We start from the raw sequence: 14,199 nt of genomic DNA, 5'->3' as shown, positions 1-14,199 counted from the left end.
ATCCATTTCTCATTTGTTTGAAGTTATACAAACAAGTTTGACTGTACAAAATACCATTAGACAGTGTAGACCATCAAAATAGCCTTTAGCACAATAAAATACATTTAAAGATATGATGTTAGCCCTAAAAGATCTCTCAGGCTGACAAGAATTTTCACATTCTAAGAGAAAAATATTTTCTGCAAGGAGCTAAGGTGTTGCCAACCTTTTACAGCCCATGGCAAGTTTATGCGCACGCAATCTTTCCATCACATTTTCCTTCATTTTGTGAATGAAAAGCAAATAAGATGATTCCTTGGAGGTATGTGCATAATATACTAAAATACACTGCTTTTAAATTATTTTTTAAGACAAAACTTATACAGCGGCACTTGGAGAATGGTATAATCTGAAAGATAACTGTGCTCTGATCCATAGATGGATCTCGGAAGTTGAAATAAGAGCAGTATAATTAAAAATATGGACCAAACAAATTTTTCATTATTGGTAGTCATGGATTCCCTATTTTAAGTCACGGGAAATCATCCACTAGTTAGTGCACTGGAGGAATCCCTGAGAGATAAAATTGAATGCACATGGAAAATTTAACAAGGTTGTTCTGACAGAAAAGCATTTACTATAATCCAAGCCAATTAGTGACCTCACTGCCAGATAATAGGATCAGGCTTGCAACAGCTGTGTTTTGCAAAAATTGTATTTTAACATTGCATGTAATTCTCAAATCCTTCATTTCAAAGTTGTCTCATTTGTTTAAATAACTGCAGAATTAATGGCTTCAAAATGTGAAATCATTTCTGTTCTTTGGTTGAATAAATATATTTTATAACAAGGAGGCTGTTGTGAATGTTTGCATCTACAAATATGAATAACTTTGCAAATTGACATTGGAGCTGTGCTCTGGATTCTGTCCAATTACATTCCTATTTCATACCTTTTCACATTCATGAAAGGTTAGTTGCCTATTGACCGGCTTTGCCTCAACCAATATTAAGGGAGACTTGTTAGCTGACCCACTATCTTTCAGGCTGAACTGTAACAATTATTTATGTCCTGTTCTATGGCAAAGGAACTGAATTCTTAAAGTTGGAGCCTTGCAAGATTTTTGTTGTAGTTTATGTTCTCTGACAGCAGTTACTTAATGTGAAGTGAATTAATTACACTACTGCAAATTGCAGAATATAATGATTGGGTTTAAGGTTTTGAATTATTTATTTTTAAATGTCATGTAGTAGCAATACTAGGGAATTGAAGTATCTTGGAGCTAAATACATCCTTCTTGCATGTTTCACCTCTTCTTTTCTCTTCCTCTTATCTTCCCCCTCTTGCTGTGTTTATTTATTTCATAGCAAATGTGGTATTTCTCTTCCACCCCATCTGCAGCATTGCCACTATTTTCTCTCCACCCCCCCCCACCCCCCATGATTTAAAAGAGTTTGAGAACACTGCTAAACAAAGCAGCAGTTGCACCTCTCATGTCTGTTTCTCAAAGAGTCTTGGATAGTAAAAACACCAAAGACAGAAACAGACATCTGCTGTGTTAAAGGGTTTTGTGATGTTGAATTTTGAGACTGACTACAGCAGAGGTCTTTAAACTTGGCCGCTTTAAGACTTATGGACTTCAGCTATGCTGGCTGGAGAATTCTGGGAGTTGAAGTCCACAAGTCTTAAAGCGGCCAAGTTTGAAGATCTCTGGACTACAGAGTTACTGGTTTACACTCAGGTCACACTAGAGCAGGGATTCATGTAAACTGTAGGTAAATGAGTTGATCTAGGTTGCTATAAAAACAATAGCAACAACAGGAACTGATCTGGCTGATATTTAGATGTGAAAATATCAGGAAATTCTAGGATTGTAGGCTTGCTAAGGAAGATTTTTTTAAAAAAAAATTATAATTTTATTAAAACACATATTTGACATTTACACAACATACAACATATAAATATCTTATCATTTTTAAGCATTGTTTCATAGTGGTCTTCCATTTGTTATTTTATTCTTCTTCCCCTATATCTTAGTCTAAAACTCCTTCTTCTTCCCCTTGTTTTCCTCTTTTATTCCCCCCTTCCCTTCCCCCTATGGAGTTCTATATATTTTCATTATATCTTTAATATTATACATTTCTACATTCCTGCTATATACATTTTTATTCCTCTCCATACATTTGTTATATGTATATATTGTACTTCTAATCTTCTCTCTCTATCATTATTGTTCTTTTTTTCTAGTCTCGAGCCATTTATACCATTTATTCCATATTCTATAATAATCTTTCTCTTCTTTTTCCTTAATTTCTTTTGTTAATCTGTCCATCTCCGGGCATTCTAAAATCTTATCTATCAGTTCATCCTCTGTTGGGATTCTTTCCTGTTTCCAATTTTTTGCATATGTTGCTAAGGAAGATTTTTTAAAAGTAGGCAGTGACTAACCACTTCCATGTCCTAGCTTTTAAAACTAACTGGATCTTTCCATGGATTAAGCAGGAGTCAAGCTCAACTTTAAAGGTGGACTTTATTTTGCCATTGTGAACTTTTATTTCTAGACTGAGGGGTATGGCATGTTGTCATTCAGAGAAAGCATTGAGTGAATAGTAGTATGACAAAGCTTCTTAGAGGAGGGATGCATAAGGGAGGGAGAAGAACAGCAAGAAAGGGCAGGATCTTATATGTAAGTTACAATAGGTACTTATTATGTAGTATGTAATTACTTAGGTTGTGAGAAATAATGAAATTGCATAGACATCAAGATGTGGACATCAGTTCTGAGGTCCTGCTCAGTTTCTGGAAATGCATGAATCTTTGTCACAAAAAAAATTACATTTGTTATTTTAATTTCTTTTAGCTCTGCTTTGTGTGTTGTTACAATTTACATAGAAAAGACGTTAAAAGCCTGTCATTTGCCCCTACTCTCCTTTAGCAGCCGTCTATACTGCTGAATAATCATACAGTCCTAACCCTCAGACTACCACCTCACTGGCTCCTCAAGGTAAGGGAAGATGCCAGATCCCCTCATAATAATCTACACCTATGGAGGATCTTCCTTCCCAGACTTCACCCATCTTCAATATTCAACACATGTCTAAATGATCAAAGCCCAAAGCAGGAGCTCCTCAATCTGCATATCTAAACATCTAATATCAAAGCTTGTTTGTTATTTTATATACCTCTGGTGGTAGACCCCTAAGAGGTAGACTTCTATCAACCATTGTACATGGTTGAATGAATAAACTCTTATTTCTAGCAGCCCATTGGTGTTTATTGTATACTATATGTTTATTCATGACCCAACTCTGAAAATTGGACCAAATTAATTCTTCTAACAGTGTAAAAAATCATTTTCTCAGAAGACAAAAAAGGGTTTTCTTAAGGATCAATTAGTAAAAAAAAAAACTGAGGATATTTTAATTGTTCGGATAAATATTTAATGCTTTGCATTCTTTTTGTTGTTTCTAATAGATGACACGGGAACAGTATATACTAGCAACACAGCAAAACAGTCTGCCAAGAACAGAAAATCCTCAACTTTATCCAGTAGGGATTTATGGCTGGCGAAAGAGGTGCTTATACTTCTTTGTCCTCTTGCTATTGGTTACCATGATCGTTAATTTAGCCATGACAATATGGATCCTGAAAGTAATGAATTTCACAGTGGTAAGTAGCACTTTCTGGAGTGGAAAGTATGTGGCTTATAAATGTTAAAGGGATTTGATATGATTATTTAGTGTTATCTTTCAATTTTCAAACAGCTTTGAGGATTTGGGGCGTAAAACAATGGTGGAATAAAGTGTCATTTGCCTTTTGTTAACTGAATGTTCATATATATAACTCTTAATTATTAAGCACAGAACTAATTGATTCTGATTCTCAACATAGAACATAATACTTTTATTTCTGAGGCAATCTGGCTGACCATTGCTAATAGATGCTATGCCCATCTAGCTCCAATAAGTATCCATTATTAATTCTTGTAGTTTGTAAGAAAATATCAAGACAGTTATTTCAGAACTTTCAACAATGACAATTCTGGCTGGAATGTAGGAACTGAATCCCCAAAAGGGAAGTGATTGGCTTGAATTAATGGCATCCTTTCTGGCCTCAATAGTAGAGTTACCACAAGGTTGATGGCTCTGGAAAGGTTCTCCAGAATACTTTGATTATCAAAAGAAGACCTGATAGAAAGAGTAATGCCTACTTCTCTGATTAAAAAAAGGAATGGCCCAAGAAAAAATATGTGCCTCTGGCAATTTTTGATGCAGATGCCTTTTGCTACATCTGCCACTTTTTCCAAGACTCAGAAATCATTTTGAAATTGACTGAATTAGCAGAGGTGGTGAAATTAACTGCTTTGATTAGAGATAATGGACAAGATAGCTTTATAAGAGACTGGAAACTGTTTGTGGACTTTCTACAAGCTAAATATGATATGAGATGGTTAATAGAGGAATTTGAAGATTAGTGTAATGTTTAGCCTAACCTGTTAACTGTTTTTTCTTCTTTCTTTGTGTGTGTGTGTGTGTGTGTGTGTGTGTGTGTGTGTGTGTGTAAAAGGGAAGGAGAATTTACTGCTATTTCTTTTTTTCAGCACCCAGCCAGGAGGGATTCTAGATGTTAAATATTAAATTTATTTGATCACTTTTTCCTCTTTTTTGTACACTATTTTTTTCCTTTGTTGTTGTTGTTGTTGTTGTTGTTGTTGTTGTTGTTGTTGTTGTTGTTAAGGTTGAATGTATGCTTTTGCTTTGTTTCATTTTGTTTGTTTGTTTGCTTGCTTGTTTTATATTTTACTCTTTCTAATAAAACAATAAATAATATTTTTTTTAAAAGAAATCACAAGGAAGAGTTATTGGGGAGTGCCTGTGTAATCTTAGTTTTGCAAAAAGTTATCTTTGGATCCTTTTTAAAATGAATTTTTAAAATTAGATTTATTTCCTGTTTCTAGTAGAATCTCAGCATACCCGGTAATCGTGTAAGAGACTATTTAAGGCACTCTACTTTTTTTCACACTGACGTCCATGTCTCAGTCTTTTTTCTAGTACACAAGCATATGAATTTGATTGAAAAAAGAAACAATTCCCTAAAGTCAATGCTTTTGACCCCTTAGCTTGACCACAGTATTTGTTTTAAGCAAGTACTAAGCCCATTGAACTTGCAATTGAGAATAGGGTTAGGGTTATGCAACACTGCAGATTAGGATTTATATTTGCCATTAAACCTAACTAACCACATGAATTGCTGTGGTACTTTGGCTAGAATTACTTGTTTGCCCTTTGAATGGTAGTTCATGACACAAAGCCCACAAGAGCTATTGGAACTCTATTGTTCAAAGTATAGTATAGAATCTGGATCTCTTTCTCACACACACACATGACCCCCACCCCCTCACCCCAGCCATGCCTACCCAGGTTTTATGGCTTCTGTTGTTTTCTTTTCTGTGGGAAATGGGTCTCTCTCCCTCCCTCCCTCCCCCCCTCACTGTCTCTCTCTCTCTCTCACACACACACACATACACACCTCTTACTCTAAAAAGAATACCCTAAAAAAACATAAAGGAAGGTTTGGAAACTAGACCAAAATTGTCCAGAATGGAGGGAAATCTGTCTATAAAACATTTCAGATCATTATTTAAGGTAGGCTTTTTCCGCATGATAACAGGCAAGCAAAGGACTAGAAAACATGAAATGTTCTCTCATATTTTAATGTCACATGGATGTATGAGAAGAAAAGAATCTTATTTGCCATAGCCATAAATGTTGTATATAAATATATTCATGACTTGTAAATAGTAAGAACCAGAAAGTTCAACTTTCTTGTAACAAGTTACGGTGGTGGGAACACTAGAAAACCCTTTAGCCCGCCATTAAAGACATGAACATTAAAACAATAGTATATTGCAGATTCACCTTGGGAATATATCTGAGTTGAAAACATATAGGAATCGCGCTTTAGCTTGGAATGAAAAATTGCAATGATAGTAAAGCTCTTAGGAAATTCTTAATGCAACCAGTGTAGAGGCAAAAGAAAAAGAAAATGTTGGAAAGAATATACAAGGGCCATTAGCAGGTAAAAGAGAAAATAACCAACCTCTTAGCCCTTGGAAAAGAGATAATATGGAAAACTGAAGATAATTTCATCTAGATCTGTCTGGTATAAAAGGGGCAGAGGGAAATTCTGGCAGGCCTTCAAGGTTCTGTTATTAAACCTGACCGGAATACAGTGGAGTGTAGCAGGTTATATTTTCTGACTTACAGTAGCCTACCTGGAAGGGCTGGCCACTTGTAATAATGTAGATATTCGTGATAATTGTGGTCTGAGGATTGTTACAGAATTGGAGAGATAAGCAAAAGTGGACAAAGTCCTGTGTCAGTTGTGCTGATGGTCACATATCTAGAGTTTATTTTGTTTAAGGGACCCTAAACCAACTTTAGGAAAATAGTGCTGGGAATGTCTTGATGGCTGTACATTACCTCCAGAATCAAAGGCAGTTTGCCTTTAGTTCCTGTTGCTAGGGAGAAACATAAAAGAGGCTATTGCTTTTATGTCCCGCTCGGGTTTCTTACATGCATCTGAGTGATCACTGCTTGATTGAAAATTTTCAACAAGATAGCCCTTTGAGCTGATTAGCAATTCTTAAGTATTTCAAAGAGTATGGAAATTCCTAATTTTCTTTGGTCCACTTTCACAAATATGCATAGACACATATATTTTCCTACAGCAGTTGAAGTTTATTTCATATCTGATTCTGAACACGTGGGTTTGAAAATGCTAGTTATATTCATCTCTCTTGAAAGATCCTGAGATCTAACATATTTTATGGTATTGAATATTTTTCTGAGTTGTTTTATCTGTTGTTTACAAAGCCATGCATTATTAATGTATTTTATTGTTACTGCCAAAGATCCACCTTTACACATGATACTTCCCAAACCTGTTATTGCTTGAATAGCGACTTTCGTGGACAATCCTAGAGATCTTCTATTTCAAATCTCATAATATTTATTTTTCAAAATGGATTAGAGACATGTAATGCACTTGAAACACTGAGGGATCCATTAAAGGGAGAGAGTGACTTACAGAGAGTAGAATGGAGAGAGAAGGACTGAGAACAAACTGATCTATTTCACAGACTCTGGTATTTATAACAAGTAAACATTTAAAATAACCCCCTACTTATATTTTAATGACAATGTGATACCCTATTACATACTAATATACTCATGCCCCTCACAAATCTTTTTTTCAGGTTCATATTCCTTCAGTGGACTTTTTTTTTTAAAAAAAAGAGAGAGATAGTAGCTCTCTAATATAAAGGCACATTTGGCTACAAAGGCTTTCTTCTTCTCGGAATCAGACACTGAGACAGAAAACAGTCAAACAAACAAAAAAGGCAGATTAAAGAAACAACAATGTTTGCATTACACCAAACATATTTTCGCATTTTAATTGTTGCTAAGCAGTTTAAGATGGCTTTGTTCTCTCTTCCATATGTTTTAGCACCTTTGTAATAGCTGTTTTTTTTCCTATCCACTTATCCAAATGAAGTTTTCTTGGGATGATCGGAAAACCAAAACATGGATGATGGGGACTAAAAAGCATTGCTCCAATGTACCAGTAAGGATGGATATGATCCACTCCCTTTAGTGTTTTTCCTGAAGAATAGTTATTTTGACCATAGGCACTTTGATCATGTGGCCTGCCTACACAAAAACACACAGACAGACACCAATTGAGACAAATGCATATCATAAGGACTTTTTAACTGATGTTGTTATTGTTGTTAGTTACGAAGTCGTGTCTGACCCATCGCGACCCCATGGACAATGTTCCTCCAGGCCTTCCTGTCCTCTACCATCCTCTGGAGTTCATTTAAGAACATGCCTACTGCTTCAGTGACTCCATCCAGCCACCTCATTCTCTGTTGTCCCCTCCTTTTTTTGCCTCAATTTTTCCCAGCATTAGGCTCTTCTCCAGTGAGTCCTTCCTTCTCAGTAAGTGGCCAAAATATTTGAGTTTCATCTTCAGGATCTGGCCTTCTAAAGAGCAGTCAGGGTTGATCTCCTCTAGGACTGACCAGTTTGATCGCCTTGCAGACCAAGGGACTTACAGGAGTCTTCTCCAGCGCCATAGTTCAAAGGCCTCAATTCTTTGGCACTCAGCCTTTCTTATGGTCCAACTTTCACAGCCATACATTGCAACTGGGAAAACCATAGCCTTGACTATACACACTTTTGTTGGAAGGGTGATGTCTCTACTTTTTAGTATGCTGTCTAGATTTGCCATAGCTTTATTCCCTACGAGCAAGCATCTTTTAATATCTTGGCTGCAGTCTCCATCTGTGGTGATCTCGGAGCCCAGGAAAATAAAATCTGTGACTACCTCCATTTCTTCCCCATCTATTTATCAGGAATTGAGAGGGCCGGATGCCATAATCTTAGTTTTCTTAATGTTTTAACTGATACTTTTGGTCAAAACGAGCTGATTCTTTTGAATCTGGTTCTCCAAAATTCCCTATGTTACATCTTATCTTGTATTGAAATAAAAGTTTCCATAATTGTTGTAATGGAGGACCAGACAAAGGTTTTCTTCTGCATGTATGTGCAGGGAGGATATTGTTTGCTTTTAAAGTAAGTTTCTTTCACTGGCTTAAAGAGTTGTTCTAAATTTGGTTTGAAAGTTTGTACTTTTGTCGTCACAGAAATCTGATGCAATTCTATTTCTTTCCTGAAAATCTCTATGAATTAATCATTTCAGCAGCAAAAAAAAAATTAACCTTTAACTTCAGTTCTTTTCTTTTGTTTTTCCATCACTCATTGTCTTGACACATGTTATTAGATCCAGACCCCTGTTGTTTGTTGGATAGAGGAGCTCGAAATATTATCCTTTCCCCAAGGGCAACTGTCACTTTGTCACTCTGAAGTCACTGACTTGTGTGCATTCAAAATTCTGGCATTTGATTCATTGGCATTTGGTAAATAGTTATCTGAGGAGAAAACTGCTAAGGCAACATGCTCTTTTCATATATCATTGCTCTGTTTTCCCTGTCAATTAGGGAGGGTTGGGAAGCTATCATGGTATATTTATTTAATACAAATGAATGTGATCTGTTTTCTGTCTTTGGTGTAAAACCTCAAAGGGTAATCACAGACCCCAGAGGGATCTAATAGAATCAGATTGTTGTGATGAAATATCCATTTGCGAGCATTAATACTTTGATGATGAAATTGATTTGAAATGATTTGCCATTTCAGTATAATATGATAGAAAATAGGGGACATGAAGAAAAATAAAATTTGAGAGATGTTTTTAAACCAAATCATATAATTCCACTCTCTTAGATTCTTGCTTGGGATTATTTGTGATCCATTCAGTATTTAATCTTCTAGATAAAATGTAGACTGCACATTCCTGAAAATAGTTTCAATCTTATGTTTCTCCATTTGTATTAATCAGTGCAGGGAAGCTTGGTATGTCTATTCCTTTCTAAAATCTGTTCCTCCAAATTGAAATATAAATGGACTGGCCATATTGATTCAGATCCTAATAATTTTATACTATAGCATAGTAAACATAGGTTTCATTGCCGGTTAGCTTTTTAGAACCAAAATACAAATATGAACCTGCTTCTTTATTTATTTATTTATTTATTTATATGCCGCCCTTCTCCAGAGACTCAGGGCGGCTTACAAGGCGTTAAGCAATAGCCTTCATACTTTTGTATATTTTATACAAAATCAGCTTATTGCCCCCACAAACCGGGTCCTCATTTTACCTACCTAGAAAGAATGGAAGGCTGAGTCAACCTTGAGCCTGGTGAGAATTGAACTCACAGTAATTGCAGGCAGCTGGAAGCTAAATACTACCTTTTAACAGTAGCATTAGTCTGCTGTGCCACTCAGGCTCTTATTGATATTTATAATCCATTCTGAGTGCTCCTTTAGTTAAAAATGAATTAGGGTACTGTTGTGGTCCCCTACGGAGACCCACGGAACTAGCAGCTGAGTCGGACAGTGAGGAGGCTGGGGAGGAACATGGGCCAGCCCTGGAGTCTGGGGAAGGCCTGGATGAGGGCTCTGCGTTGGAGGCAGAGATTGGGCCAGGGCCATCTGGGAGTGATGCATGGACTCCGGAGTCTCCAGAGTCGACAGCAGAGAGGCAGAGGAACAGGAAGAGCCTGCTCCTAGTGCACACATGCACAGAGCTGCCAGAAAGCAGGAGCAGCTAAAGCAAAAAGGATGACTCAGTAGTAAGACCAGGAGATGATTGGCCCCTCCCATAAGGCTTAAAAGAGCAGCAAAGGCTCTTGGGCTCTTTGTAGGAAAGCAACATTGCTAAATCTGTTTCCAGTCGGCGTCTCTTGTTTCTGAACTTTGTGGGACTTTGCCAAGAAAGGCCTTTGGCAGGATGCCAAAAAAGATAAAGGTTTGTAATAAGCCTGAAGGACTTTTTCTGAAGGACTTGTTTCGGAATTAATTTGGACTATGCTGGGAATGAAGTAATTCTCAGCTGTTATAATAAAATAGTTTTGTTTGGGACTAATTGTGTCTGGTAGTGACTAAGTGAGCCTAGGTCACAACAGGTACTTTGAATAAATGCAAAAAAGTCAGAGACCTCTGGATCTTCTTGTCCTATTTTAGGTTAGGAGCTTGGAAAAACCTTCTGCCACCCTCTATCTTCTGGGTATGCTTCACTCAGTGTTCTACCTAAAGCCAACCATGTGTAAGAATTATGGTTCATATAACCTTATTCTTCCTTTCTGGCAATAATAAGCTCGAGAAGCAGATGGCTGTCATATCATCTCCCAGCTTTACAGCATCACGTTTAGAAGAACCATTAGAGGACTCAGTTCTTCTTGCACCCTGTTAGAGAAAGATCAATCTCCCCAGAGATGGATAAAGTCATATCATGACTCTTTTATTCCTATAATGTATCCTATCTAACTTTCAAAACCATAGATCATAATTTTATTCTGTTTTATGCAAAAAGTTCATAAAGGTATCCTGTCAGCAATAAACACAGATATTATCTTTTCTCCACTCAAATAGATCAACTTGGCCATCTCAGAAAGTTCTATCATCTTCGTCAACTATTCCTATGTTGTAGGTATTGTCAAATCCTGGGTTTATTAGCTCTATATTTATTGAAAGTTTACATTAACAGAATTTTGCAAGTCGAAGAAAGTAGGGAGGGCCCCTTCTGAGATGTTTGCCACACTCCATTTCTTCTTCAGGGTAAGCTGCCTTTTATTTGACCATTGTCCAGGCTGGGAATCTTCATCCTGACTTCCAAGATAATCCCCAGATACTGTAATATCAACATTCTTTTTTTTCTTCTTAAAATTAGCAATGGACGGAGAAAAAAATATCATTGTGAATCTAAAGTATAGTAATGAAGCAGCCTGAATTTTCAGAATCTGTGATACCACTTGGTATAAATTAGGAACAGCATCTGTATTTTCCAGATGTTAAAGATGGTTAATTAAGATTGTAGAAAAAGATACTATAACAGCTTTCTGAGGTTTTGGATTTCCACATTGTGGTGTGAATTAATATGTATTGATTTCTTGAATCAATGGTTATGTGGTTTATAACATGTATAATCCACAGCTAAAGCCAGCAACAATTCCCAATCACCCGGTGCGTTCCCACAGACAGGGCCTCCTCAGGGTGCCGTCGGCCAGACAGTGTCGGCTGACGATCCCCAGGGGGAGAGCTTTCTCTGTGGGTGCACTCACCCTCTGGAACCAACTTCCTTTGGAGCTCCGGATGGCCCCTGACCTTCGCTTGTTCCGCCACAATTTGAAGACCTGGTTGTTCCACAGCCTGGACTGATGGGGGGTTTCTTAATGAATTTTAAATTGTTTTAAATTGGAATTTTAATTTTATATTGTCTTTTAATGAGGAACTGTGCATTTTTACTGTTGTGAGCCGCCCTGAGTCTTTGGCGATAGGGCGGCATATAAATTGCATAAGAAAGAAAGAAAGAAAGAAAGAAAGAAAGAAAGAAAGAAAGAAAGAAAGAAAAAGAAAATCTAGTGGGAGTAAGCAGGATGCTTCCTTGCTTTCTTCGGCTTTCAGGAAAGTCATCCATTTTCTTGTAGCAAGTTCTTGTTCTTTTGGTCTCCTCATATTTCTGGAAAAGGAGAGGAGGAAGAGAAATAAGCCTGTACGCTCTGTTGTTTAACACACAGAGCCAAACTGGAAGATTAAAGAAAAAAAAGCAAAAGTAGTGAATTCCTTTTACTGCAAGAAGTAGCCACAATTGTTTCATTTTTCCCTTTAAAAACAGCCAGAAGAACCAGAACAAGCAGAGGTCTCCATAGCTATAAGTGAGTAGTTGGATAGGGTTTTTTTCAAGTTGAAAAGATGACTATCCTTCAAGTTGTAACAGGCAGGGCTGGGCAGCCCTTTGGATTTGAAGGCAAAAAGTGTTTCAAAGTGCATGAAAGTCTTTACTTAGCTTAAAACACTGCCTCTTGCAGCCCAAGCACGATCCTGGGGAAAGGTGTCTTTGGTTTAATGAGTTTCACCATTAAACCAAATATTGCCTTCAAACCCAATACATTACACATCCCTGGCAGCAAGTTTTCTTGTTGCCCATAAGTATATCAATAATTTTTGCTTACAGTGGCTTGTTTATAATGGTGGCATCTAAAAACACACCACAGCAACCTAAGGGCTCTCTTACAGGGGAACTATTGCCTTAAATCTTTACAACAGAATGACTTGTGCATCTGAGGCAACTCTGCCTGCTTTCAAAAATATAAAACCATCAACTAATCCCAGCCACCCCACCCCCGACTAAAGTGTATAAACATTTATTAGAGAAATGAGAGATTGCAGGTCTATGGAGTATATGAGTGAAAATTACCTCGGGTGCCTCCAGTTCATTTTAAAAGTCAGTTCGTTAAATAAATAGAGGACAAAAAAGAGCAGGCATTATAGAATATTTCCTAAAAGGCTAACCTCAGCAGGAATAGTCTACTATATGATTAGTAAGTGTAGAAGTGGGATAATGGAGAAAAGGAAAAGAAAAAGGGAAAGGAAATGGATTCACAGAAGGCAATTTAAGCAATCTAAACCTATAAATATTTCACAATAATGTTTCCTATTTATCTGAAATTTTTGGCTGGCTAGTATTTCAGAATGTTGATAATAAGCCTATAAAATACAGCTGCTTATTAACAGAAATGAAGACTTCCTCAAATATTAATTGCTACATCATGGAGTGCATCCATTAGCTGCACAGAATGAATCTATTTGTAAATTCCATATTAATGGCTGGATCGTTGCACTAAGAGACTGGTGTTATTTATTAACCTGTTTTTCTGAAGAAAAAAAACAATTAGGCAAACTTTCTGGTATCCTGTGAACTAATCAAATAAGGAAAATGCAGTTTTGTTTTGTTTTTCTAGAGAACACATACTATGGTTAGAAGAAATTCAAAATCATTTACTTAAATCTAAGGTGCAAAGGAAGCAGTGCATGTACACAAAGAAAAATATTAGCAGGTTCACAATGAATGCAATCTATTCATATGTTTTCTTTCCCTCTCTATTAGGAAGACTAATAATCATGATGAGATTGCTACAGGAGAAAGCATTAATCTGACTTGCTTCAATAGAAGGGAGACTACTTAGTTAAGAGAAGTTCTACAACACACACGATAATTAGCCCTAAGCCAATTTATCAATGCATGGAAAAATATGTACAAACAGTTCAATCAAGAAAGCTAGTTTGGTATAGTGGCACAGCCTAAAAACTGGGAGACTATGAGTTCCAAACCTGCTTTAGGCACAAAGACAATGGGGTGACTTTGGACCAATCATTCACTCTTAACTCTAGGAAGTATTTATTTATTTGTTTGTTTGTTTATTTGTTTGTTTAATTTATTTATTTAGTCAAGCATGTATTAGATAACAGATATAAATATAAACATAATTATGAATACATGAAATGGATATCAATAAAAGAGAACATTAGGACAGGGACAGTAGGCACACTGGTGTGCTTATGCACGCCCTTTAAAGACCTCTTAGGAATGGGGTGAGGTTCAACAGTGGACAGTCTAAGGGTAAAGTAGGCTATGGCAAACCACTTCCAAAATTCTAGCCAAAAAGACTGCAGGGGCATGTTCAGCAATCACCAGGAATCAATGCTAACTCTGAGATACACATGCACAAACACACCCACACACACCCACACACAA

At 36.8% G+C, this 14,199-nt stretch overlaps 1 protein-coding gene across 1 annotated transcript in view; it reads left to right on the top strand.

Annotated features, from left to right (window-relative positions):
• SGCZ (sarcoglycan zeta) overlaps positions 1 to 14,199 on the top strand; it is a 579,653-nt gene that overhangs the window by 348,020 nt on the left and 217,434 nt on the right. Inside the window, exon 2 of the mRNA XM_034442790.3 lies at positions 3,454 to 3,648. Within this exon, the coding sequence (XP_034298681.1) occupies positions 3,454 to 3,648 (195 nt within the window). The remainder of the gene's footprint in view (positions 1 to 3,453; positions 3,649 to 14,199) is intronic.

This window comes from Pantherophis guttatus, chromosome 8 (assembly GCF_059756535.1).
Source record: "Pantherophis guttatus breed Tessera chromosome 8, ASM5975653v1, whole genome shotgun sequence".
Classification (NCBI taxonomy): Eukaryota; Metazoa; Chordata; class Lepidosauria; order Squamata; family Colubridae; genus Pantherophis; species Pantherophis guttatus.
This window is presented reverse-complemented; position numbering and strand designations above follow the sequence as displayed.